Below are 24,511 nucleotides of genomic sequence, written 5' to 3'. Positions count from 1 at the left end.
GAAGTTACATTTCTCATACTTAAAAAAGAGACCTAATATACTATGAGGTAACTGTTCTCCAGGGGCTTCTAACTTTAAATTCTAATTTTTATTAAATATTGTAAGCCCTTGGGAAGATTGCTTGAGCACATAATCTTAAAGGTGAAAATCTCTTCTAATCAAAGGCACTTCAGCTCTTAATTTTCACCCTTATCTGAGATGTACAACAGGTTATGTGTCCTATGTTGGCTTCTTAGAAACTGTCCTTTGCTTAGCTTTTTCCTCAAAACTAAGCCTGTGGTTTATAATTCTCAAATAAGGAGAATAGACCATATTTTTCAGAGGGCCACTTACTGCAAAGGAGCCAATTGTTGCCATTAGAAAATTCTGGCTTGCTATAATAAAATTTTCAAATTTTCTGAAGTTAAAAATGCAAATTTTAATGTAATATGTACTGATTTTTAGACTGGAATCAAATTAATTTTTAAAATTCTTATGGACCAAAGAAGACAATTTGTATCTTCCTTCCCATGAAACCCTTAACCAAAAATCTTTATTTTAATCTAACTTGACATAACTTGGTAGTCTTCTTGTTCGTAGGTTGTCACCTATGTACTAATAATTGTCAATACTTGATCACATTCAAAACAGCTATACCCAACAGACATTTCTAAGTCAACCCATGCAAAAATGAACTTGTGATACAGGTTGAATATCCCTTATCAGAAGTGCTTGGGACCAGAAGTGTTTCAGATTTTTCTTATTTTGAAGTATTTGCATTTATATAATGAGATATCTTTGGAATGGGACCAAATACTAAATATGAAATGTTGTTATGTTGTATATAAACCTTATATATGTGGCCTCAGAGTGATTTTTACCATATTTTGACTACAACCCATTACATGAGGTCAGGTGTGGAATTTTTCACTTGTTGCACCACATTGGTGCTCAAAAAGATTTGGGTTTTAGGATATTTTGAATTTTGGGGTTTTTGGATTAGAATGCTTATACTGTATTTCTCAAGAGTTTCTATTATTTTTGTATTTCATGGTAAATAGAACTATCCTTCACTATCTTCCAAAGGACTATCTTTCTTTCACCTCCATCAGCCATTAAAGTCTGTATTTTATTTTTACACATGAGGCTGAGTGAATGACAAACACAATTGTTTTAATGATTAGTTTGGTTATGCAATCTCTAGAGCACTGTGCATAAAATGTATTTCAATGCACTTTACTTTATATGTTTTCACTTAAAAACAAGGCAGGCTTCCTGCCTTTTATTTATAATTTAGACTCATGAAACTCAAAGAGGATGGAAGAATAACTCATCAGCACTTCACATAGTCAGTGAGCAACAAATCTAGGAACTGAATTCAGGTTTAGCTTCAGAGCATGTGTTCTCTTCCCACACAAGAGAGCTGGAATTGGAAGGGTGGACATATTTCTATGGGAGACAGAAATATATTCAGAGCAGTCCTATTCTCTTTAAAACTTACGTAAGTGCAAAAGGCCAGAGATTGAAAAGTGAAAGTACAAATAAAGATCTGTGTCTGGAGTAGAGGTTCTTATGTGGGGATGAAATGAGAAATTAGTTTAAACTGTAGACTGAGTAAATCCAGAATAATGAGTGACAGGAAATGAAAGACAAGTGTGGCTTTAATTTGGTTGATTTCACTTTTTTGTGTCCATCCTTTTTATTCTCTAAGCTGATCCGGCATACCCATGCTAGAATAATGGTCCACAAATTCTACTTTTCACAGTTCAAATCCTCTACCCAAAGCTTCAGATGTTCCCTGATATAAAATTAAAATGTTTCTTTTCCTGGTGTCTAAATTTCTGAGTTTATAATTAAGCTCTCCCTGCCTGTTTCCCCACACTTCAAGTCTGCTCCAATCCCATGAAGCACCTAGTATATTACCTTGTCCTCTTTTCATTGTCATGGTGTTTACTTGCTCTGTTCAGCCTCCTTTTACACATCTCCATTTCCTCAAATTCATTCAAGATAAAATTCTAGTTTTTATGCTTTATGTTTGTAAGGTCTAGGACACTATGATATTCTTTCTTTGACTATTTTTATACAATATAAAGGATCTTCTAATTTAACACCTACTTATCATCTTATTCCTGATGTTACTTTTGTAAACTTTTTAAGGTAAACACCATTTCATTTTAATAACATTTCACTTTAATAACAGTTGTGGCACAATGAAAAAAGGCAGTTCACAACTGAACATTCAATTAGTTAAAGTGACAAATGAACATAGTAAAAAACTGAACATCAATGGCCGCAGAAGAACTTGGTAGCAAGTCTATGAGAAAAGAAAGAGAAAACAACTTTTAAGTATATTATAAATATACTGTAGCATGCAATAACCCAAGCAGGGCTAATTGCCTTCTTTGCAATGTAAGCATAGCTTCTGACACACTGCACTCTGGGTTTTAGTGATTTTCTGTAGATTGCGTGCTGTTTGGGGCAAAGAGGTTTGTGTCTCCATAATAAAATATTGCCTGGGGCCAGGGATTTAGCTCAGTGGTTCTAGCATCTGCCTTGCAAACTGCAAACTCATGGTCTGGAGTTCGATCCCTGGTACAAAAAAAAGAGTACTAAAATATTGCCTGGACCTTTACACATGGAAAACCAGCTTTAAAATTGTGTAGAAGAAAGAGAATGTTAGTAGGTCTGTGTATTTATAACATACACGAAGGGTAAAAGGTACTTGGTTTCTTTTTAATGGTGTTAATATTTTCAGCAGCCATACTTCATTTGGCCTCAAATTTATACAAGCTCACTTTTGGGTCAAAAGTTTTTTCACATTTTTTTGCTCTTCCTCTGGTTCCCAATTCTCAATGTAAATCTGGTTGAAAGCATCTATCAGTTCCCTTGGGCTGCCTTGAAATTTTTCTCACCAGATCAATTTGTCCATTGCCCTAATCTCAGCCTCCTGAAAAGTCTCAGATACAGGCAAAATCTCTCTGTCTCTCTATCTCTTTCTCCCTCATTTTGCCAGAGTGAAAATTACATGGCTTCTAGTCTACTTCCCATGTAATCCTCATTCACAACTGAAGCCTCATAAGCCTGGCCTTTACTGCCCAAGTTCCATTCTGGATACCTGAGTTCCAGCCAGAATCATGCACCAGGCTGTGGTTATAAGATTCTATGGCTCTTTGAGCTGACTTTCCAATTTTCTCCTGCAAACCTGTTCCAGAGACTTCTGAACTACTTGTTCAGGTAGTCCCAGAAATGACTCTACTTCTCCAGTCCCATTTTTTTTTTAAGCATTATTCAGCTTTCCTATTAGTGAACAAAATATTTGACAACCCTATCATAAAAGAGCAGAGGTTTATTTGACTCAATTTCAGAGCATTCAGTTCATGGTCAGCTGGCTCCAGAAGAGGAACATCATGGTAGAAGAGCAAGGTGAAACAAAGCTGCTGAGTTCATGTCAGTGGAGAAATAGAGTAGAGAAGCAACCAGATATAGTATCCAAACCCACACATCCATGATCCACCTAGACACAATCAGAAATGTACTTCACTAATCTAGTAGGTAGCCGTCAAAACAGTCATGCTGACAATTAATGGCGAAGCCCAACTGACCTCCATTGCTGCTTGACAAAGTTCCGGCTGGGGGAAAGAAAGGATGGAACACATCGTACCCTCATGTTTTATTTTTTCTTGCCATAATGTTTATAATTGTTACTCTGATCACAGGAGTCATTGTGTTTGTGACTATCAACAAACTCTCCATGAGGCAAATTGGCAATGATATATTGAAATCTGATCTGGCTCACAAGTCCCAAATTCCAGTTTCTCTTAGTTCTATTGCCACATCCACTTCTAAAGAAACTTCTCCTAAAACCCCTTCTGTTTCCCCCACTACTATGACTCCCCCTCTTATTGTTGACATTCTGTTTACTAAAGGGGTCTTACAAAAAGATTGGAAAGACAGACTGTACATGAAAGAAATAGTGAGAAAAGAAAAATAGAAAGAACATTAAGACAGGTAAATGCATTAAGGAGACAAGTTACTCAATATTTCTCAAAGTGCTGTAAATATCTCCTGCTTATGGACTATGAACCTAAATGACATTTAGTTAACATGAATAGAGGTAAAGTAAAATAGAGAGCTAATAGCAAACTATATTAACCATTGTGCAGTTTCTCAAGGGCCAGTGGCGACCACAAGTTTGACACTTAGTTGATTAAATCTTGCTTGTACCCCCGCTGATATAAAGATTTTGATTAAGTTACTTTCTGTTCTGTTTAGGTGTGGGTAAATAAGGGGACAATTGTAATTTTTAAATATGTATTCATGATGTTCAATGAAATGAAATAGCTTAGAGGAATTGTACTTTGTTTAGCAAGAAAATAACCTTTACTTCAATAGAAATTGCTAAGGCAACTTAAAATGTAAACATGTTCCGCCCAATGCCTCCCAGCTATTGCTTAAAGATATAAAAATAAATCAGACCCTGAGACTTCTCAGAGGGAACCTGAACATTGCTTGTGAAGGTTCTTTTCTCATCGCCGTCCCAAGACATCTCCCCTTCCTACCCTACATCGACTGCAGCTGGTCTGCGGCAAATTAACCTTGGCACTATCAATAATTCAGACAAAATATTCTCAAGAAAGGAAAGAACTCAGAATGAAGGTGAAAGGCAACTTTTTTGAAGATTATCGTTACAGGCCACTTAGGTTTCATCTTGAAGATAAGGTGTTTTAATATAATGATTCTTCAACAGTCCCCCATTCAGATAAAGTCCATAAAAAATTATTTTTCAGCCAGGCTTGATCCGTACATATAATTTGTATGCTTGGTGCATACATATAATTTCAGTATGGTGGGAGGCTAAGCCATGAGGATCACAAGTTCGGGCTCAGCTCAGGCAACTTAGCAACTTAGTGAGACTTTGCCCCCAAAAATTATTTTAAAAGATGACTGGGCATGTAGCTGAGTACAAAGTTTCCAGTTGCAATCTATAGTACTGCAAAAAAATTGCTTTTCACTTCTTTTATAGTTCAAACACACTCGTTGATGCAGACTCTGTCACAATTAATACTCAGTTGGATGCTTAAAATTAAGCAAAACACTAATATCTAAGTATCAATTCCTTCCATTTGGATATCCATACATTTTTGGGTATGTATTTAGTGTCATTATGTGACAGACATCGTGCCATGAGTCGAACAGTGGGAATTCACTCATAATATTACTCATAATATACTCATATATTCCAGGGTATACACAAACAAATTATAGTATAATATAACAAGGTAAGCCCAAGGTACTATGGGGTCTTAGCAAAGTGGAACTTAAACCAGCCTAGGGTGGTCAGAAAAGACTCCAAATAAAAAGCCACCAGATACCTGAGACCAATCAGCTCACTCTTGCAACTATCAAATTTCATAAAGAATTAAAATAATATATGCTGAGCTATAATCAGCAACTATAATAATAATTATTGTTCATTAAAATTTGTTTTCAGGTTTTTCAAATAAGTGTGTATATCCACATAGATTAAACATGGCAGCTTATAAGTGAACAAAATATTATAACAAGGGAAAATTTTCTCTAGTTTATCTTTCTGTGTGGCTAGGACAAAAGGAACTCTACATACTGACAATATCGTTACATTTTCTTTTGTTCAGCTATTATTAATGAGAAAAATCATAAATATGTCTTGTTTATAAACACAAAAAAAGAAAAACATGTAAAAATGGAAATTCTGCCCAAAGACACTAAAAATATGAAAGCCACCACCAGTTTGGTATAGCCCTCTCAGTCTTTTCTATATATTATATATTATTATACTTACAAAATTGCAACTAAAGAGAACTAATTTTTCTACTCATCATTATGTGGTACATATTTTCCATATATTGAAAATATCTGAATCATAGTATTTAATAGGTATATATTATTTGTCAAATAGTACATTAGCTGAAGTTTAGTAATTAGAGGACTAGAATATTAGTATTACTAAGTGAAAATTTCCTTTTTGAAATAAAATAAAATGTTGCAGAGATTAAGACATTGCTATTTTGAAAATAAAATACTATACTATTTTAGCAACAGTTCTCCCTCAATAAAAACATTCACACTTAGGTTCTAATCTGTGATTTTATCACTTCTATAAAATGAGGCTTATTTTCACATTCACTTGTGTTTTCATAACAGACAATCATTACCAAATTATGTGAAAACAACAAGAATCAAATGTTATAGCTATGCATGTATTAAATATGTACACAGAAGTTCTGATGTGTGATATACATGCACAAATAACAGATTGTTAAGTTCTCCTGAACCATATATATAGTTATACACATATCAGTTGTCTATTTTTTATTTTAAAGAAATAATTTGTAAGAATGTTGTACAAAAATATGCACATAAAAATGGTTATTTTGAAAGGAGTAAATAAATATTTATTGCAAATTATATAAATTAGTATCTTACTGTGTATTTTTCCTTTGGTAGGCTGTATGTATGTGCATGTGCACTCACATTCCAGATGGTAACTTACCAATTATTATTTTACTTTTATATTGTGTGACTCATTTTTTAAAAATATGAGTATTCCTGCTCAATAGTATGTGGTTAAAATGGCAAGTCAAAATTGGAGTATAGATTAATATTTCTCCAAGTGAATTGAATAATTAATTTTCATCAACAACAATAATTAAAATGGGGGAGATTGTCTGAATTTAATCAGGATTAGAATATGTAGTATTCTATCAGCACCTATATTAATCTGTAAGAATATTTGACTTTCCACATATTGTAAGGGATGCATATTATTTTATTTTGCTTTTATTTCTTGCCAATAATGTCAACTAGTTTTTGGTTTGCTTATAATCTTAAAAGAGCAGGTATGTGGTTTTGGAGGTATGTGTTTGAGATGATAGAGTAGTACTGGTTGTTGGACATAACAGTTCCTACTGAAAAATAGAGAGCAGAATATATACAATAGTGGATTTATAAGCAGAAACTAAAGTAGCAAAATTGTCTTGTCTATGAAATGGTTTCTTAGTGTAGGATTTGATATGAGAAAGGAACTGCATTTTTCCATATATAAGAATTATAAACAATGATTCTGGAAATCTTTCTAAAACACAGATGTAATAATGTCATAAGCTGTTTAAAATAAATTCTACTGTCTTCTGCCCTAGAAATAATATATGCATCCTAGCCTACAGGGCTGTCTCCATCTCCACCATGCCTGGCTCTGCAGTGCTATACTCACACTCCTCTGAACCACTCCACACCACCATCTACAAAACATCACTTCCTTCATCAACACCACATTTTCCAGACACATTCTATTCCCCAAAATTGTCCACACACCTTTGTAACAGTTTCCTGGATCCTGTTTCATGTGCCTGAATACTTTTATCTCTCTTCACTGCGTGGCAAGATCTCATGCAGCTTTCAAGGACCAAGTGAGTTCTCACATGATTTCTGAATCCCCTTCCCAACACCTGTGTGCTTGGGAGGATGGGAAAGGAATGGAGAACAGGGAGGGATAAAACCAGTAACAGTGATTTTTCATATCATCCATTGACTAATATTGCCAAGACCTGACCAAAATCAAGAAGCTCACTAACTCCGGAACAAACAATGCCTCATTATTTTTACTCAGCTATCAGCCAGGACTGGTGTGGAAGATCACTGATCCTCCAGACAACTGATACTTTTAAAAGTCATTTAACTAGATAAATCCACTTCATTAATCATTACTACATTTTGAGGCCTTCCTTTTTTTACACCTGGCTAACAAGATCATTTTTTTCTGGCATGAACTAACCTTCCTGTAAAAAGAAAAATATTAGAGTAGTGTAAAGAAAAAGATGCAAGAATTCTCTATATACACAGGGAAATGTCTTAAATTTGGAACCATTGGCATAATTCAGATGATGAATTCTCATGATGGACAGTCTTTCTTTAATAGTCTGGATAGGTGTTAATTAATTTAACCATTCCCCCAAAAAATGACTAAGTCATGGTTTTGTGAATATTTCATGAACATAATATCTGGAGGTTTTCCCATAGCCTCAGTGTCAAATGATTCATAATTTTAATGTGTTTTGGTAGATTATGAAAAATTCACATTCCAAAGCTTTGTATCAATTTTAATGCCCCAGCCATCTTGAGTCTTAAAATTCTGTCTTTGCCACTAAAATTAGCCAATTTATTACATAAAATTGTATATATCATTTTTGTCTCATTAAGGTTAGAAATGTTTCATAGTTTGTAGGTTAGTTTTTTATTCCAATATTAGTTATCTTTCATACATTCTTTGTTCATTCTTTTTGATCTGAATGAAGGGTATGTGTGTGTTTGTGTGTGTGCGTGTGAGTCATCCTCTATCCTTTATGGTTGCATAAGATATTTCCCCACAGTTTGAATTTTTTGGTTTGCTTTAATGTTAAAAAGCACAAATAGGGGCCGGGGATTTAGCTCAGTGGTTCCGCCACCTACTTCGCAAGCACAAGGACCCGAGTTCAATCCCCAGTACCAAAAAAAAACCCCCCAAAAGCACAAATACAATAAAATGGCCATCTTATATGTGTAATATGGATAAATATGATCATTTTAACTATTTTAGCAGATGTCACATTTAATGGCCCACATATACATAAAAATACATCCATTCATACCCTGATAACATTTTGTATCTATCCTATATTCCTCTCTGTTTGAATTTTATCACTAATGTAGATAATAATAGTCAATGTAAAAGAACTTAAAATAATTTATACCTAACTGAATAAGGATTGAGGTAGGCTTAATATTTCTGAAAAAAGTTGAAATTTAAGAATACACATTTAAAATCTTACCTGTGAATATTTTAAAATGCTCTATTGGCAGGTTAAAATGCTCTTTAGAGAGATTAATTAGTGGTGATTCATGGTGATTCCACGTGATTCATGAAAAAGAGCAGAATGTGAAGTTTTAATGATCATAGTCTTAACATGAACCAACAGAATGCTACACCTTAAGAGCACCTTGTATGTTTATAGTGCTTAAAAAATTGAAATTCATATTCTCATCTGGACAGCTCATGCAGGATCACACTCATGAGTTTCAGGAAGGTTAAATTTAATTCTAAACAGATCATGACAAGAATGTGGAGGTTAATTCAAGTCAATATATTTTAATGAAATTATGATTAAACAGAGAACATCTGAAATGCCAGAATTTAATTTTAATAGTATTAGAAACTATGCTCTAGGAAGAAATGTTATTAAATAGTAAGAAGACATGTAATGTGTGTTGTAAAAAAATATGAGGAGTAAAAGAAACTAGATTGTTATATAGAAAGAATATAGAAAAGAAACTAGATTCATATTTGTGTTATTCAATTCTAGCTAAGAATTAGTTGTTTAAATATTCAACCAAAAAGTGAGTTTCTTCCTCCTTTTTTTCCTCCCACAATAAGCCTACAATTACTGAATATAGAACATTTATGTTCCAGACTGTAATAGGCTTTTATGGTTGTGGAATTAATAAGGTACTATCCTTACTGTCATGGAACTCAGAGTGTAACGCAGTTGATGATTTATCTATCTACTGCACTAGGGCAGTACAGGGGTTTGAATGTAGGGCCTTCAAACTGAACTACATTTCCAACATATTTCACTTTATTTTATTATTTTAAATGTTTTATTTTGAGACAGAATCTCACTTAGTCATTAAGTTGCCCAGACCTGGCTTGAAATTTTAATCCTACTGCCTCAGCCTCCCACAGTGCTGGGATGACAGGTATGACCTACCATACCTGGTTCTTACTTACGTATCATTATACACATATATGATTAAAACAGTATTAAATGGAGCAGTTGACTATTCAAGGAAAATGTGACCAATATCTTTTTTTTTGTGTGACCAATATCTTTGTTGAATGTTAAACACTGAGACTTTTTTGTTTATAATTATAATATCTCTATGCTTCTCTACAAAAGTGATGTATTTTTGCTGTGTGTATAATATGTTTATTTGAAGTCATTAGTGCTATTGTTATTGAACAGTAAATATGGATTGAGCTTTCTGGCTGTCAGAGCAATAAAAGAAATATTTTTGTCTTATAGGCTTTCTATAGGTGATGGAAGAAGAATGCCAATTTTTAGGACACAGAAAGAATCTTTTTCTCTTGATTGTAAATCTGTAGAACAAATCAGGCATGGTGGCACATGCCTATACTTCAAGCACTTGGGAATCCTGAGGCAGAAGGATATCAAGTTCAAGTCTAGACCAGAAAACTTAGTGAGGCACTGTCTCAAAAAAACAAACCAAGCCAAAACAACAACAAAAAAACTGAGAATGTAACTCAGTATGAAGGCCCTGAGTTCAACCTCCAGTACTGCAAAATAAATAAATCTCTGGAGCAGAGAAGTGAAACTGCCTAGGGAAGATAGTTTACATAGATGAACATTAAATAATTAGCCAAAGATAAAGTAATTTCAAACAAGGAAGCAATAAAAAGTTATGAAAACTAATTAACTGTGAAATTTATAACAGAAGTTGGAGATCACAACTCAAGATTGGGAGTATACATTGGGCTCCAATCCCTCCCCCTTTTAAAAAATGTCTTCTATGCCCATGAACTTCACGAAGTGCTGAAGAGGCAGCCAGCATCTGAACAGATGGGATTCTCCTGAGTCTGCTAACCAGTTTACCTGGACTTCCCAATTGGGCTGTCTCCCACTTCCAAAGTATTTGCAATCAGCATTTTCAAGTTCTTTTGTCAGCAGACACCAAATTATATACACACATAGAAGTCCTCTCCTACCAGATTTAAATTTAACAAAGTGCTATCTGGCCAGCACAACATACATTATTTTGTATCAACAGTCCCAACTTCTTCCTTCTTGGACTTATTTTCTTCTTTACTTAAGCTCATCCTAAAAAACAGATGAGAAAATAATACTTAAAGAAATAATATAATACTATAATAAAGAAAGAATATAAAATTTTGTTGGGATCTGCTTCCTCATTTGCTTCATATCCTTTGCTTATTTTTTTGTAAGATTACACATGAAAAATGTTATCTCTCTTCAGGATGAGTGAAAACTCACCACATATTTTTAATTCATTTATGTGCACATATTTACTGGTTCCTATTTTCTATTAGCAGTTTCCTTAAGTTATGAGAACATACAGTTTAACAAGTGAACTATAACACTTTGTCCTGAAACATTTTATTGTAGTGAGGAATATAGATGGTGAATAAACTAAAAGATGAAAGTAGTTACCATAGATTGTGATAAAAGTAAAAATAATTATTGTGTTGGTAGTGTGACACAGAGTAATTGGAATTTTGCAGTGGGGTAATTAGTTGGAGATGTCATCCAGGGTTTTCTAAGGTGGTGACATTTGATGTGAGTCCTAAAGTTTCAGAAAATGTAGCCAAATAACTGGGTCAGAAGACTTAAATAAAAGGAAGTGGCAACTACAAAGGCATAAATTGAAGAAGACTAGAATGAACCTCACCATGGTGAGCAAAGCAAAGAGACGAGTCAGATTATGCAGGACCTTGGAAAAGCTGGAAAAGAAAAGCTATTAGAATTGGAAGAGTTTAAACAAGAAAGAGACTGCCTCTGATTTACAAACTCAAAAGGGCACTCTCAGCTCCAGTAGAGAAAGTAGATGATGAAAGGTAAATCATAGAAGTAGGAAATTAATTGTGTAATTGCTAAAATAGTACCATTGACTGGGACATGGATGGTAGGACTAGAGACGAAGAACGTGAAAGTATTTGTTAAATACTTTGGATGTAAAAGCAAGAGGACTGACACTTAATGACAATCAGAAAAAGAAAGAGAAACCAGAAAGTACAAGAAAGCATATGATGAAAATAACAAAACCAGTAGTATGACCACTAAGTACTGTCAGAAAAGGGTTAATAGGTGAATAGCAAATAGAAGTGTGGAGATAAAATGCAGATTTTTTTCCCAAGCTCAAATTCCATCAAGAAAGGGCATCAGTTGTGTACAAGAGTGGTAGTTCAAAGCCCAGCCAAAAGAATAGCTTATTAAAAAAAAACAGCAGAAAGAAATCAAGATACAATTCCTAATATACATAAAAGAATAAATTTCAAAAGAGGGTTATAAGTATAAAATTTAAACGATAAATGTACTGAAAAAATATTAGATAATATTTTTAATTTTATGGATAAAAATGCATTTATAATCATAACACAAATCTCAGAAGCCACTAAGAAAATGGCTCAAAGATGTGACTAAACAAAAATTTAAAATGTTTCTACGGGAAAAGACATCATAGATGAAGCTGGAAGCAAAGGAAAAATGGACTGGTTTTCATTTTATATTTCAAATAATTAATTTCTATAGTACAGAAAATACTCCCACAAATAACAAAAAAGTATTAATTGGAAAAGGGAAAGAACTGTTCACAGGGAAAGAAATACACTGGTCTTATAATCATAGGAAATTTTCTCAGTCTCACTCTTAATAAAAAATATGCACATTAAAGGACCAATTAGATGTCATTTTCACCCATCAGGACAAGTAAAGATTCAAGAGGCTGCTAACAGTTAGTGTTGGCAGGTCATAGAAAAATAATTATTCTCACATACTGGTAGTTGTAAATTCAAATAGCATTTTAAAGGAGAGAATAAGATTAAAATATGTTAGAAGCACAAATCTACATTATTTGATTTAGTAATTACATCTCCACAATTTGATCCTACAGGAATATTCACAAATGTACACAAAGAGTTTTATTGCTCTTTTATTTGTAATATCAAAATATGGAATTACCTTAAATATTGACCCAAAAGGGATAGAATACATTAATCATATATAACCTCTCACAATGGCACATTATGTAACAGTAAAAGAAAATGAGATAGTTGTCATGTACTGATAGAAAAACTTCATGATTAAGTGAAATATACCATTAAAATACAGGTGTAGAGTGATATTATTTGCATCAAAATGCTTTTATTTCCAGATATACATTAGAAGCTTATGTTTACAGTACTCTTGAACTATCTAGGTCTAAATAGGAAAAAAATAAATCTAGAAAGATTTGCAAAAACCTCTTTATCTCCATATGATAGAATTAAAGAACATTTTCATTTTTTAAGATTTTTGAATGGTTTGAAAATTTCATAAGCTTATGCTAGCTTTAAAATAAAAATATAAAAGATGGAAAGGACATAGAGGATAATTTTTTTTTGTACTGGAGATTAAACATAGGGGCTTCACACTGAGCTACACCCTCAGTCCCTTATTTTATTTTAAGACAGGGTCTTGTTATGTTGCTAAGTTCCCTAAGATGCGCTGAACTTCTGATTCTCCTGTACCAGGCTTTCAGGGTGCTGGGATGACAGATGTGCACCAAATCACATAATATTTTTAAGGTTGCCAATGAACAGCTGCATTTTTGAATGAGCTCATAAAAGTAATAACTAAGCAAATACTTATTGCAGCTTATGATATAACTTTTGCTATATCTGAAGAAATACTGTGGATTATTGATAGAAAATGTATGTCTCAAATATTTTTTACCTTTTATTTGTAAGAAAATATTGAACTTTTTACTGATAAAATAGCTTTTATCTTATGTTGAAGACAAATGAAGATGCTATAAATACTGGAATGATTTTGTCTTAGGCCGATGCTCTTTAACAATTGTTACCATGTTTATTTGGAATGTTAAAATGTCAAAGAAAACACCAGACGGCTAAGCACAGTAGCTCATTCAGGAAAATGGTTTTGAGCATCTGCAGTTATTCTGAAATCATATAATGTTCCTATAAAAAATATGCAGGCTGGCCAACTAATGGAGCGTCCAACACTGTTTGCATAATAGTTGATTCATTTAGTTAACATTTATACATGGAGGCATTTATGACATAAATTTGGCAATATGAAATAATGGGAGTGTCACCATTTAAAAATCTAAAATTTTTGTGCTGCATTACAAATCTCATAGAAGAATCAGTGTGCAGTATAAAATACTATATTTGTTTGTTGAGGTGAATGGAAGTTGTTAAAGGGGCAGATTTGAAATAAACTTTTTAATATTGAAATTAAGTGCTAGCTAGCTACAGTCACACCAAGTTATGATATTTTGTAGGCACCGTATTGCTCAAGCTACTTATAGTATGGATGGCCATCCTGTGGTGAATTGGTTAAGATATGACTTTAAGATCTGATGCCAACAATATTTTATGATCTTAGGCAAATTTTCTTAATTATGCTGATCTTCAGTTGCTCCACCTATAAAATGATAAAAATACTGCCTACTTCTCAGAGTTGTATAAAAACTGAGGTACCATAAATCACTGGCATATTTCCAATACTCCACTATGGTAGCTATAGTATTATTAATATTGTTATTATCAGAAGCCAAATGGATTTCAAAGAACAGGGAGTTGTCAGTAGTGTCAGATCCAGCAAAGAATTCTGAGATACTGAGGAATAAGAAATAATTAGGGTTGCTAATTTATAAGTCACTGATGACCTTCAAGAACACAGTGTTCCAGGAGTGGTGATGATAAGGAAAATGGTAAATAGTAATAAAAATAGAAGAAGCTGATGTAGACTATGCAACACTTTTGACAGTAAGTGAAGGAAAAAAAAAAAGCATAAATTGACAGTATGAGAGGCAGACAACCAAGCCAAGTATTTTTTTCAGCAAGGACACAGTGGATTATATTCCATTCAGGAAAGAAGCTACCAGAGATGTATTTTATGGAAAAATTCTTGGTTGGTTTCTAGGATAAAATTCTATTTTCAAATTATGAAGGTAGAGAATGAAAAGCTTTTTGTTTATCTCACTTCTCTGTGGTATTTTCAGGGCTACAGCATTGGGCCTTTCTTTGTGGCTGGAATCCACTGAATAGCTGTTTAACAGTTTAAGATTCGTTTTCTGTAAACACATATGCAAACACACTATGCACAAGCACACACAATTGTGCATAAAATTAAGAGAATTCACTTTCTTCCTTTAATCGACACATGAAACAATTCTTTGTGTGAATGATCCATAAAACCCAGATAAAGCCACCTCCTTGAAGGACTTAAAAATAATTTTGACAAATACAGCTTTAAACTCATGTATATAAATTAAAATGAATTAAATTGGGGGATCAAAAAGATTATATAAAACATCAACCAAATACTATATGTTTATTAAAAATGTAAATTGCCTTTCCAAAATGTAAAAACAAAATATGTCACGTAAAATATTAAGATTGATTCAGAAAATGTATACAGAAAATGTATACAGCTAAAATTACTTGAGTTATATCTATATATGAAATATTTTTCCATACACTTTTTTATAGTCATAAAATTTATATGTAGTAGGTGTAATTTTCCTGTGTTAACAGATGAGGAGATAGAGACTCAAAAGTGTAACTTACCCAGTCTCAGACTGCACACTCAATCTCATCTAGTTCAACAGTTTGGAAAATACTAAATAAAAGATAAAAATAGTCTAGACCAATATACACAAAAATTACATATCAGTAGAATGTATGTGGGGTTAATAAAGGTGACTTTTTTTTCCTGGCCAAAATACAACAGAACACTCTAAAGAGAAGAGAATAAAGTACTTTAAAGACACTATAATTTTCTTTGCAAAGTAGTGTTTAAACTCCATAGCTTTCGGTAAGGTTGGTCACTGTTTACTTGGAATTCTGTCCGCCTCCTGGCTCCAGTGAAATTATTCTTCCTCCTTTTCCTCTGAACTCTTTGAGCCATTTTCCTGCAGTCTCCTGTTCTTTCCTTGACTGTTAAGTACTGGTCCTTCTTAGCATTTTGTGTTCCACAGTCTTTCACTGATGAGGCTCATTTTGGGTGAGCTCATTCACTTCTCTGGCTTCAGGCATCACTGATCCTCTGCTGTCAGCTCAGACTGAACCCAAGAATGCTACATGTCCATGCCCAACCCTTTAATGTACCTCTACAGTTGGCTGACTCTAACATCTAAAATTCAGCATGGCCACATGAGACCAATCTTCCCCACTTGAATCTGCCCCTTCTCGTGTATGTCCCTTCCTATGATTAGTACTACTAGCTGGACATATTTGTGCAGGCCAGAAATCTGAGGAGCCTCCCTTTATTCTTAACCACACTTCCCCACCTTTCCCCATAGACATTCAATCAGTGAATTCTGTCTGAACTTCTGTATTCTGGAATCTTTTTTGTCTCTTGGTGCTTCTACTTTTCCCCAAACATCCATCATTTTAAATTGTATGACTTCGTCACTTAACTAATGAGGGTTTCCTCTATTTTGTCCCCTTCCAATTCATTCTCCCTCTTGTAAGCATCCTGTTCTTTGTAAAATATAAATATGATTATGTCATTATTGTGTTCAAATAATTTTGAGGTGTCCTTTTTATTCCAGAGTCTCCCTGCAGCAGATACAGATCCTCTGTAAATCTACAAAGCCTCATCTCTTAGCACACTTTTCCTCCTCACTCTCAATTTTACAACCAGACTAACCCATTTTCTGTGGCTCTAACACATGGGGCTCCCCACACCATGGTGCCTTCTCGTGTGGCACTCCTTTGGCCAGGCATGTCTACAGTATCAACACCCAGATCAGGCAAGCGTATCCTTCAGATGCCATATCAAGTGTGGTGTAACTGTCCTTTCTTAATTCCTCCCCATCATAGCACTCTGCTTTCCGTTCACAAAACTTTATCTTACCATTCTGAAATCTGCACTATATATAATAACTGATTTGTCTGTCTTTCCCACTGAACTGTGACCTCATTGAAGGCAGCAATTACCCTTTAAGCTTTGTATTCTCCATTTCTAGTGTAGTGCCTTGAATAGCATTGCACTTGATAGGTATGTTCACTGAACAAATGGTTATATTTATTATCCAGTCTAATGAGTGGATGGATGGCTTCATTACGTAATATGATTTCAGTCTTTGTTACATCACTCACTGCTGTGTGATTAATGGTTAAATTGCCCATAACTGTCTTGTCCTATTTTCTTCAAAATGCTGCAATTAAATTAGGCATTTATTAGAGAATAGATAAATGGAAATTCTTTTTTTTCCCCTTAATTCAAGCAATCTCAATATAGATGTACTTTTTACACCCTTATGTCTTCCTAGTAAAAGCATTAAGAAGACAATTAGAAGACCTGGTTCAAATTCTGGCTTTGCAATCCATTACTACATAGTCTTTGCCAATTAAAGTAACTTCTTTAAGCCCAAAGACAGAAAACTGTAAAATAGTGCCTGGCATCTCAGACTATCTCACTGTAAGATCAGCTTAGGTGAAATAAAATAATTTGCATGAATTAGTCTAAAAACTACATGTTGTCATAAAATGTAAGATGCATTATATTTATTTTTCATCTTAAAATCCAGAAGAGTAATATTACTTATAAATCAAATTTTATATATAATTACTTATATTTCCCAATGCCTGAAAATAAAAATTTCCTCTTTGCAAAGTAAAGAATGCAGGTTGGTAAAAAGAGTTTTTCTGACAGTTTTATGAAAGGTTAATCCTGAGACAACTTTGAAATACAATGGAAATTATGCATCATCATATCATTTATGAAAGAGACAAACCATAAGAATATGACTCATATTTTGGTCATTAATCTCAAAATGAAAAATTATGGGGAAGATATAAAAAATTATGAACCTAAAAAACTAATTTAAATCAGCATAAAATCTTGGTATCAATTCAAAATTTAAAAATCTAGAAAAAACTACAATAGAGTTACACTACCCATTTTATGAAAAATAAACAAAATTATTTAATTCCAATATATCTTTACTCATTTTGACAGAATTGAAATTTTGTCTCTAGCATGGTTAGGATTACTATAGTAGCCCTTTGTAAATTCTTAAAATGGTTTTCAAAGGCTTCATATTTCTGGAAGGAAAATGTATAACAATATTTAAACAGTGTTAAACCCAAAATATTATATAATTTAGTACATTTAAATTCAGTGAGTTTTATGCATCTATTACATTAGTAAAAATTTCTGCAAAATTAATTTGATATAGTATCACACTTTCCATGTATAGGAATTAAGTAAATAACTTTATATACCAAGCTATTTTTACAAGCTCCATTCTTCCAAGTAAATTGACAAGTAAATTGGCCATAAATAGTACTAATATTTATCTTAGAACAGTTTTTACATCATCACTGGAGTATCCAATCTATTCATGATGGTTGAAACTTCTTAAATCCTCATCTGTTAAGCAACTTAAGATTTTGACAGAAAAGTGGAGAAAGAAACATATTGTTATAAATAAGAAAAAAATATTAACCAATTGGTCTTCTCTATCAAACTTCAAAAAGTTAGAAATATCTTGTAAAATTCACTTATATTTCACCAAGGAAACAATAGGTAAGTGCTTTACTTTATTGTGTACTTTCAATTGTCTATAAGGATCATTTCAGAAGCTGAATACTTATGGAATATATTGCATATTGTAATTACCATGGGATTTGGATTAAACTAATAGAAATATCTTAAGTATTTTCATCTTTTAGAAAATTTGGTGCAAGGCTAATTTGGTATTTTCCTTCAGGTTTAGCATACATCATCCTCCAAAGCAAAATATCTCAATAAATTAACCATAGGAAAAGTATTTTTAAAATCCACCTATTTCAGATTATTTCAACAGTTATGGAAAGGACATTATTCAATGTAACTGACATGTTTGTTTGCAAATAAAAAATTGTGATATCTATCCAAAATATAATTGTATGATGTTTTAATTAATGAAAATTGCCCATATGAATTTATTTTTAAGATATAGATTTTTGTCATCCTCTGTCCCATAATGAAGAAATGTATACATTTAATTACATTTCAAAATATTATGAGCTATTTATCACACTTATTTTTTGTTATTAAAACAGGAAGTAATCTCTTTCTCATAATTTCAGTTTACTATTCAGCAAAGAGTGACTTTCCAAAAACATGAATATCTAAAAAATGGAAAACAATATTTTGATTTAATCTTATAAAAATATTATTGAAAATAAATTTAAAATATATGCCAAATTATTTCTACCTCCAGGAACTTGGGATTTGTACTAACACTACTAATTGAGAGTTAACCAGGTTTAGACTTATGAGTATGTAAATTTTATACATAGAGTGGTTTAGTGTCCCAAAATTTTCTTAGGGCACTAGTTTAATTTTGAGCAGAAGAACTAGGTTAAATTATATCTGTCCACTAAGTGACCAACTTACTTCACTCTTTAATCTGTTATTTCTGTGAGTGCACATTTTATAGAATAATTAATTATGCCCTGTTTAATTACCTTCATTCACAGAAAGACTAGACTGAAGTTTTATAAGGGGCCACCACAGGAAAATCATAATTAAAATAAGCCTAATGCACCCTGTATAATTTATTTAATCCAACATGGCAAATGTGAAAATCCAGTCTGTATCACAGTAAGGAAAAAGTTCCATGTTAAATCTCCAGAATGCTAAATTTCAAGACCTATTTTTACCCTTTTGTACCCAAAGACAATGAGCTTGACAAATGAGGTTGCCTTATACTTGCTGCTTACGTTTCACCTTTAATGAGAGTGGAAAATCATGCGTATATGTGCTTCTGGTCAGTCTCTTCCACAAACACCCATCACCTGATCCACACTGACTATTGATTTTCCACAAATTCTGCTTAGATTTGCCTTAGGGACATTTGGGATAATCATTTTTATATGAATTTTCCTTTATTTTGTTAGAACATTTTTTTCCTTATTACTATTTATTTTTAAAAAATATTTTGAAACACTTGCACAAAATCAATTGTATGTGATTGTGAAAAATATTATATCATTGATATTGTGTTATATATGGACTCAAAATAGATTTAAGCTTTATTTATTTCAATTTTTTCAATATGTTAAAAATATCATTCTCTATGTTTCAAACTTTTTAAGTTTCTTGTTCTGTATGCAACTTCCTATCAGTTTTTTATATTTACAGGTACTTTACCAATCACATTTTATTTCATGAATATTTCTATTACATAAATAATCTGATACTAGTTAAAATGATCCCAAATGAAGTTAACAAATGATAGGGAGGAAGAAAAGATTAGCATTTTCTAGATCATATAGCTGAAGTCATTGTGCAAACTTTATTATATTTCAGATTTTAATTTGTGGAAACAAAACAACATAAAACTAAATATCTGCCACCTTTAAGAAAATAAATTAAAATTTAGTAATATTTAAAATGTAATTGTTGATGAAGCACATTTGCATACATTTGGATGATAAGTTAATTTTAAAGCTAGCAACATTTATATTGATATGAGTAAAATATTTAAGTAAAGAATATTCATGTGTTGAGAAGAATGTTTTCCATACAACTATTTGAAATGTTGACATTCCTTTTAACACTTAAAATATAAAACTAATAGCATAAAATTTATAAAAATAACTATCCACAAACCTAGCTCTACTCTATATGCATTTTGGTTTTAAAATATCTTTCTTCTGTTTTGATGTAATATTAATTTTATCTCTAAATAAAAATATTTTTAATTAAGCAATAGTCACAAGAACTGCAACACTCCTGAAAAATAATACATTTGGGACATTTTACCAAACTGTCATGCTTCAACCTCTTTATGAAAGTAAGTTCTAAAAAGAAGTGGTGAAAAAAAAAAAAAGAAGTGGTGAAAAGATTCTAAAAATCAAGAAAAAGTGATCACACTACCTGCTAAATCAGTTGAAGATAAAAAAAATGAATGAATGTATTTAAATTGATGAAATAGATATCCTTTAAACATCTAAATATCCCTTGTTTTCAGTTTCTCTTGTTTCTTTAAATGTTCCTTCTTGTAATTAGAGAATTTTTAAAATTAAAAGATGTCCCACCTTGATATTAGAAAAGTGTTCTAAATTCAGATTAAACATTTTGCTGCTGCTGTGAAAGCTTGCAAAATTTTATATAAAAGCCATTGCTATATGTTTTAGATAATCTACAGTCATTTTCTTAACATATAAATTTCAAACAGAAGCCAATTACCATATAAAACTAAGGAAGCAAAGGAAACATTCACTTCTTTCAAGAATGAAAGAGCAACATAATCTTATTAAGTGTTTCAAATTAATGCACAGTTGGTTGTGTTTTCTTAACATTCAGTTATATAGAATCTTGGCACAGAACCATGTACAACTGTTTCCTTGTAGCATTACTTGAGGCCACTCATTTAGTTTCATTGTGTGGGATAATAGATCTAGCCCTGGTTTGTGAATCCGGGTGAATTAGAGACTAGCATGATTTGGCACCAAGGTAAGGATTCATGGAGTTCTAGCCACAGGATGTATGCATTATGTGATAGTAGGAGACATTTACAACCCAGAATATAAGAGCAGGGCAGCCTCAAGTGACATCACCAGATCATCTGCAGCATCAACCAACCGACTCAAATATATATTCTTTCCACCACCACTCTCCGCTTTTTCTCACTCTCAGCAAGCCTTCCACTGCCTTTATCTGTGTAAATAAGCATGTATCTTCTTTAAAAGCAAGATATAAGCTTACTCAAGTGAAAAGCAAATAAGAAGAAAACAAAGGCACAGAATCAAAAGCTAGATTGAGTACAGTTTTCACTAAATTGGCATTCAGATGATAGGAATAACACTGAAATATTGAAGAATAATTTAACTTGAATTATCCAGACAACAAATGAAGAAAAGAGGGAAGAAAGGAAAGAAGAAAAAAAGGAAGGGAAGAATGGAGAGGAGGGAGAAAAAAAGACCATCTGAATATCCCTGAGACTTAATCTTGTTTTTAGCTCTCATTTTCTGTGAAACCAGGTAATTATAGGAAGCTTGAATTTCTTTCTAATAAAAATATTAATCACAAAAATAATAAAAAAGACGAAGGGAACTCTATCTCCTTATTTTAATTCTCTTTAAATTTATCAGTAGCTTGTCTTTTACTTACAGGCATTTGTTACAGCAAAACTGTTGGCTGTCTCGATGTTGTCCACATGAGGTACCAAATTAAAAGGAGCTTCCGATGCATTGGGACTGGTGTTATGAAGAAAAATTGCTAATCGAAAAGCAGTGTATTCCTGATCTGTGTTTCGGATGAAGAGACCACCTATTAAAAACAGCAGTAAAAGCACATTCAGTGCTGCCTTTGATAAATACTATACCCACCCCAAGTACTGCCACTCAGGAGAGCACACGTAATTAAGGTGCTATCATTGCCATGTCTGGGGAAACTGCCCTTTGTCCCTAAAGTGCAAGCTTAGTATTTTAGTCTTTAGGACAGCTCGGGTTTTTCTTGTTCCAATTTGTCATGATCATGATGACCTCTGAGACCATTTAGTGTGTTTTGGTTTCTCTCTCTCTCACCTTCCCCAGGATTCCCAGACACGGCTCCACCAGCCAGCTCAGGGCACCTCTCTCTGCCAGGCAGAATGGAAGAGCGATTGATATTAAAATAAGGAAACTAAGGAATGTCGAGACAAGTAGGAAAGAGGGGAAATCAAGAAGGAGAAATAAACTTTATTTTTCTGCAGCTCGTGGATTAGCTTAATTAGCTTGGTTTTGCGCACAGTCCAGGAGAAGTGATGCAGTGTGCGAGGCTGGGTTTAGCTGGAAGAAATTCAATAGCTGCGTCCCATTGCAAGACAGGAGCAGAGAATAGAGAGAAAAGCCAAGGATGGATGAGGGTCCCCGGGAACAGAGCAGAGGTGGAGGAAAATGAGAAAAAGCTTTAAGAGGAAAATAAAAACTAGAGAAGGTTGCTGGGAAAGGATCTAACTTTGGCATCTGGTAACCCTGAGCGGTAGCAAGAAAGCAGGCGGTGCGGATGAAAACGCACCCCCCCCCCCAGTCTCTTTCTGTACTAGCATGAAAGCTGCAGCGCCTAGCGCGAGAAGAAAAGGATTTTGGTTTTTTAAAAAATTAAAACAAACTCATCCCTTTAATGTTTTAATTCCTTCAAGAGATTAAATGAAATACATAAAAGACAATCAAAGCTCAGAGGGTTTTTTTTTCCTCAACTTGTTCCAACCTTACTTGAACGACTTGAGCTCAGGGCAGAAAGAGGGTCAGGGCTAAGGAAGGATGGGCGGACTGTCCTGTGTACCTTCTAGTAGAACGTGCACTAAAGGGACAGTCCTTTTAGGCAGAAAGAAGAGGGAGGCAGGAGGGCAGGGAGCGGCCACAGAACGTTTCCCCGAATTGCTTACCAGCAACTCATTTAACTCACTTTCGGATGTGTGCTACAACCAGCCACATGCACACCACACCGGAGCGCGGCTTACCTATTTGCACGCTGCTCGGAAAGGCTCCCATGGCGAGTCCCCAAAATCCCGAAAATAACAAGACAATCTGTCTACAAATAATCCTCATCTTCTTTTCTCCTCTCCCTGGAGCGCGCTCTCTCTCTCTCTTTCTCTCACACTCTTCCTGAAGGCTGTTCAGAGAGGCATTGAAGACGGTGGCGCTAAAATTAAAAACAACCAAAAGACAAAAAAAAAAAAAAAAGGAGAAAGGTTTGGGTGGTTTATGACTATGACTATTTCTCCTCAGCTATCCATCGCGTGCTGCCTGATTTTTCCCGCAGTCTCCATAGCCCTGGGAGAGGTTTTCCGTCCGGCTGCAAATGTGGCACATGTAAAAGATGGTGGTGGAGCGTCTAGTGGCTGCTGGCAGAGATGAGACATGCGCTCTCTCTTTGCCCCGCCAGCACCCGCGCTCGCCCCTCGCTTTCTCACACACACACGAACACTGGCGCCGCGGCCACCGCAAGCGCTCCCCCCTCGCGCCCGCAGACATCCCCCCACCCCGAGCCTGCCGCAGCCGGGGACTCGCTGCCCGGCCGCCTCCCCTCCCGAGCGCACACTCCCTCCGCTCGCCCCTCGCCCACCGCTCCGCCGACTTCCCCGTGGGTGCTCACCGGAGCACTCCGAGCTGGTCTGCAGACTGGGATTTTCGTCCCCTCACTACTCACTGACTCCCTCTGCTCTTCTTCCCGGGTTCGAAGAGGGACTTACTCTGGGGATGGGCACCCCCAGTGCCCCTCTCTTGGCTTTCCAGGCGCTTTTGCTTCTTGGCTGCACTTGATTGGAAATTGGCTAGTGGGCAAGATCTGCAAGCCCGGATCAGGGGCTCAGGGGTCTCAGTACCTCCCCATGCCCCCGGTCCCCTGCCGCATCCTGCAGGCTCCCAGGGAGGACCGGCTGCCTCCCAGCTCCGCTCCTCGCCTTCCCTCTCCGCCTAGCCCTCTTCTACCACTGGGCTGCGCGCGCGGGGGACTTCGGTCCTCGCTGCAGCAAAGATTTCTCACCAGCAAACAGCCGGGGAATCTGGAGAGCCCGTGACTGGAAAGGAGGAGGTGAAGGGGCTAGGGGAGGGTGAGATACAAAGGACCAAAGGTCAGCCCCGGGCGGATCTAACTAACTGGCCAGGGCCCTGGAGGAGAGAATTGGAGGAGGTAAGACTGGGGAGGAGAGTCAGAGAAGTTTAAAATCCCAGGAAGGGAAACCTGGAGGGACGGGTTAACTGAAGTAAATG

At 34.6% G+C, this 24,511-nt stretch overlaps 1 protein-coding gene across 10 annotated transcripts in view; it reads right to left on the bottom strand.

The window, feature by feature from the left end:
- The window catches only part of Gria4 (glutamate ionotropic receptor AMPA type subunit 4), a 364,899-nt gene extending 340,651 nt beyond the window's left edge, over nt 1-24,248 (bottom strand). For 2 of the 10 annotated variants that reach the window (XM_004856481.4, XM_087212350.1), the window contains exons 1-3: nt 23,895-24,196; nt 23,260-23,441; nt 21,927-22,085 (exon numbers count right to left, since the gene is read on the bottom strand). In XM_004856481.4, the coding sequence (XP_004856538.1) occupies nt 21,927-22,085; nt 23,260-23,347 (247 nt within the window). In that variant the 5' untranslated portion in view covers nt 23,348-23,441; nt 23,895-24,196. Of the gene's footprint in view, nt 1-21,926; nt 22,086-23,259; nt 23,774-23,894 lie in introns of those variants that run through there. The other 8 variants (XR_002386758.2, XM_004856477.3, XM_004856476.4 and 5 more) reach the window with 8 other exon arrangements.
- Nucleotides 24,249-24,511: the final 263 nt, after the last annotated feature.

The sequence above is a fragment of the Heterocephalus glaber genome, unplaced genomic scaffold, assembly GCF_053883595.1.
Source record: "Heterocephalus glaber isolate CG9 unplaced genomic scaffold, H.glaber_assembly_v1.0 deba00001429, whole genome shotgun sequence".
NCBI classification, from domain to species: Eukaryota; Metazoa; Chordata; class Mammalia; order Rodentia; family Bathyergidae; genus Heterocephalus; species Heterocephalus glaber.
This window is presented reverse-complemented; position numbering and strand designations above follow the sequence as displayed.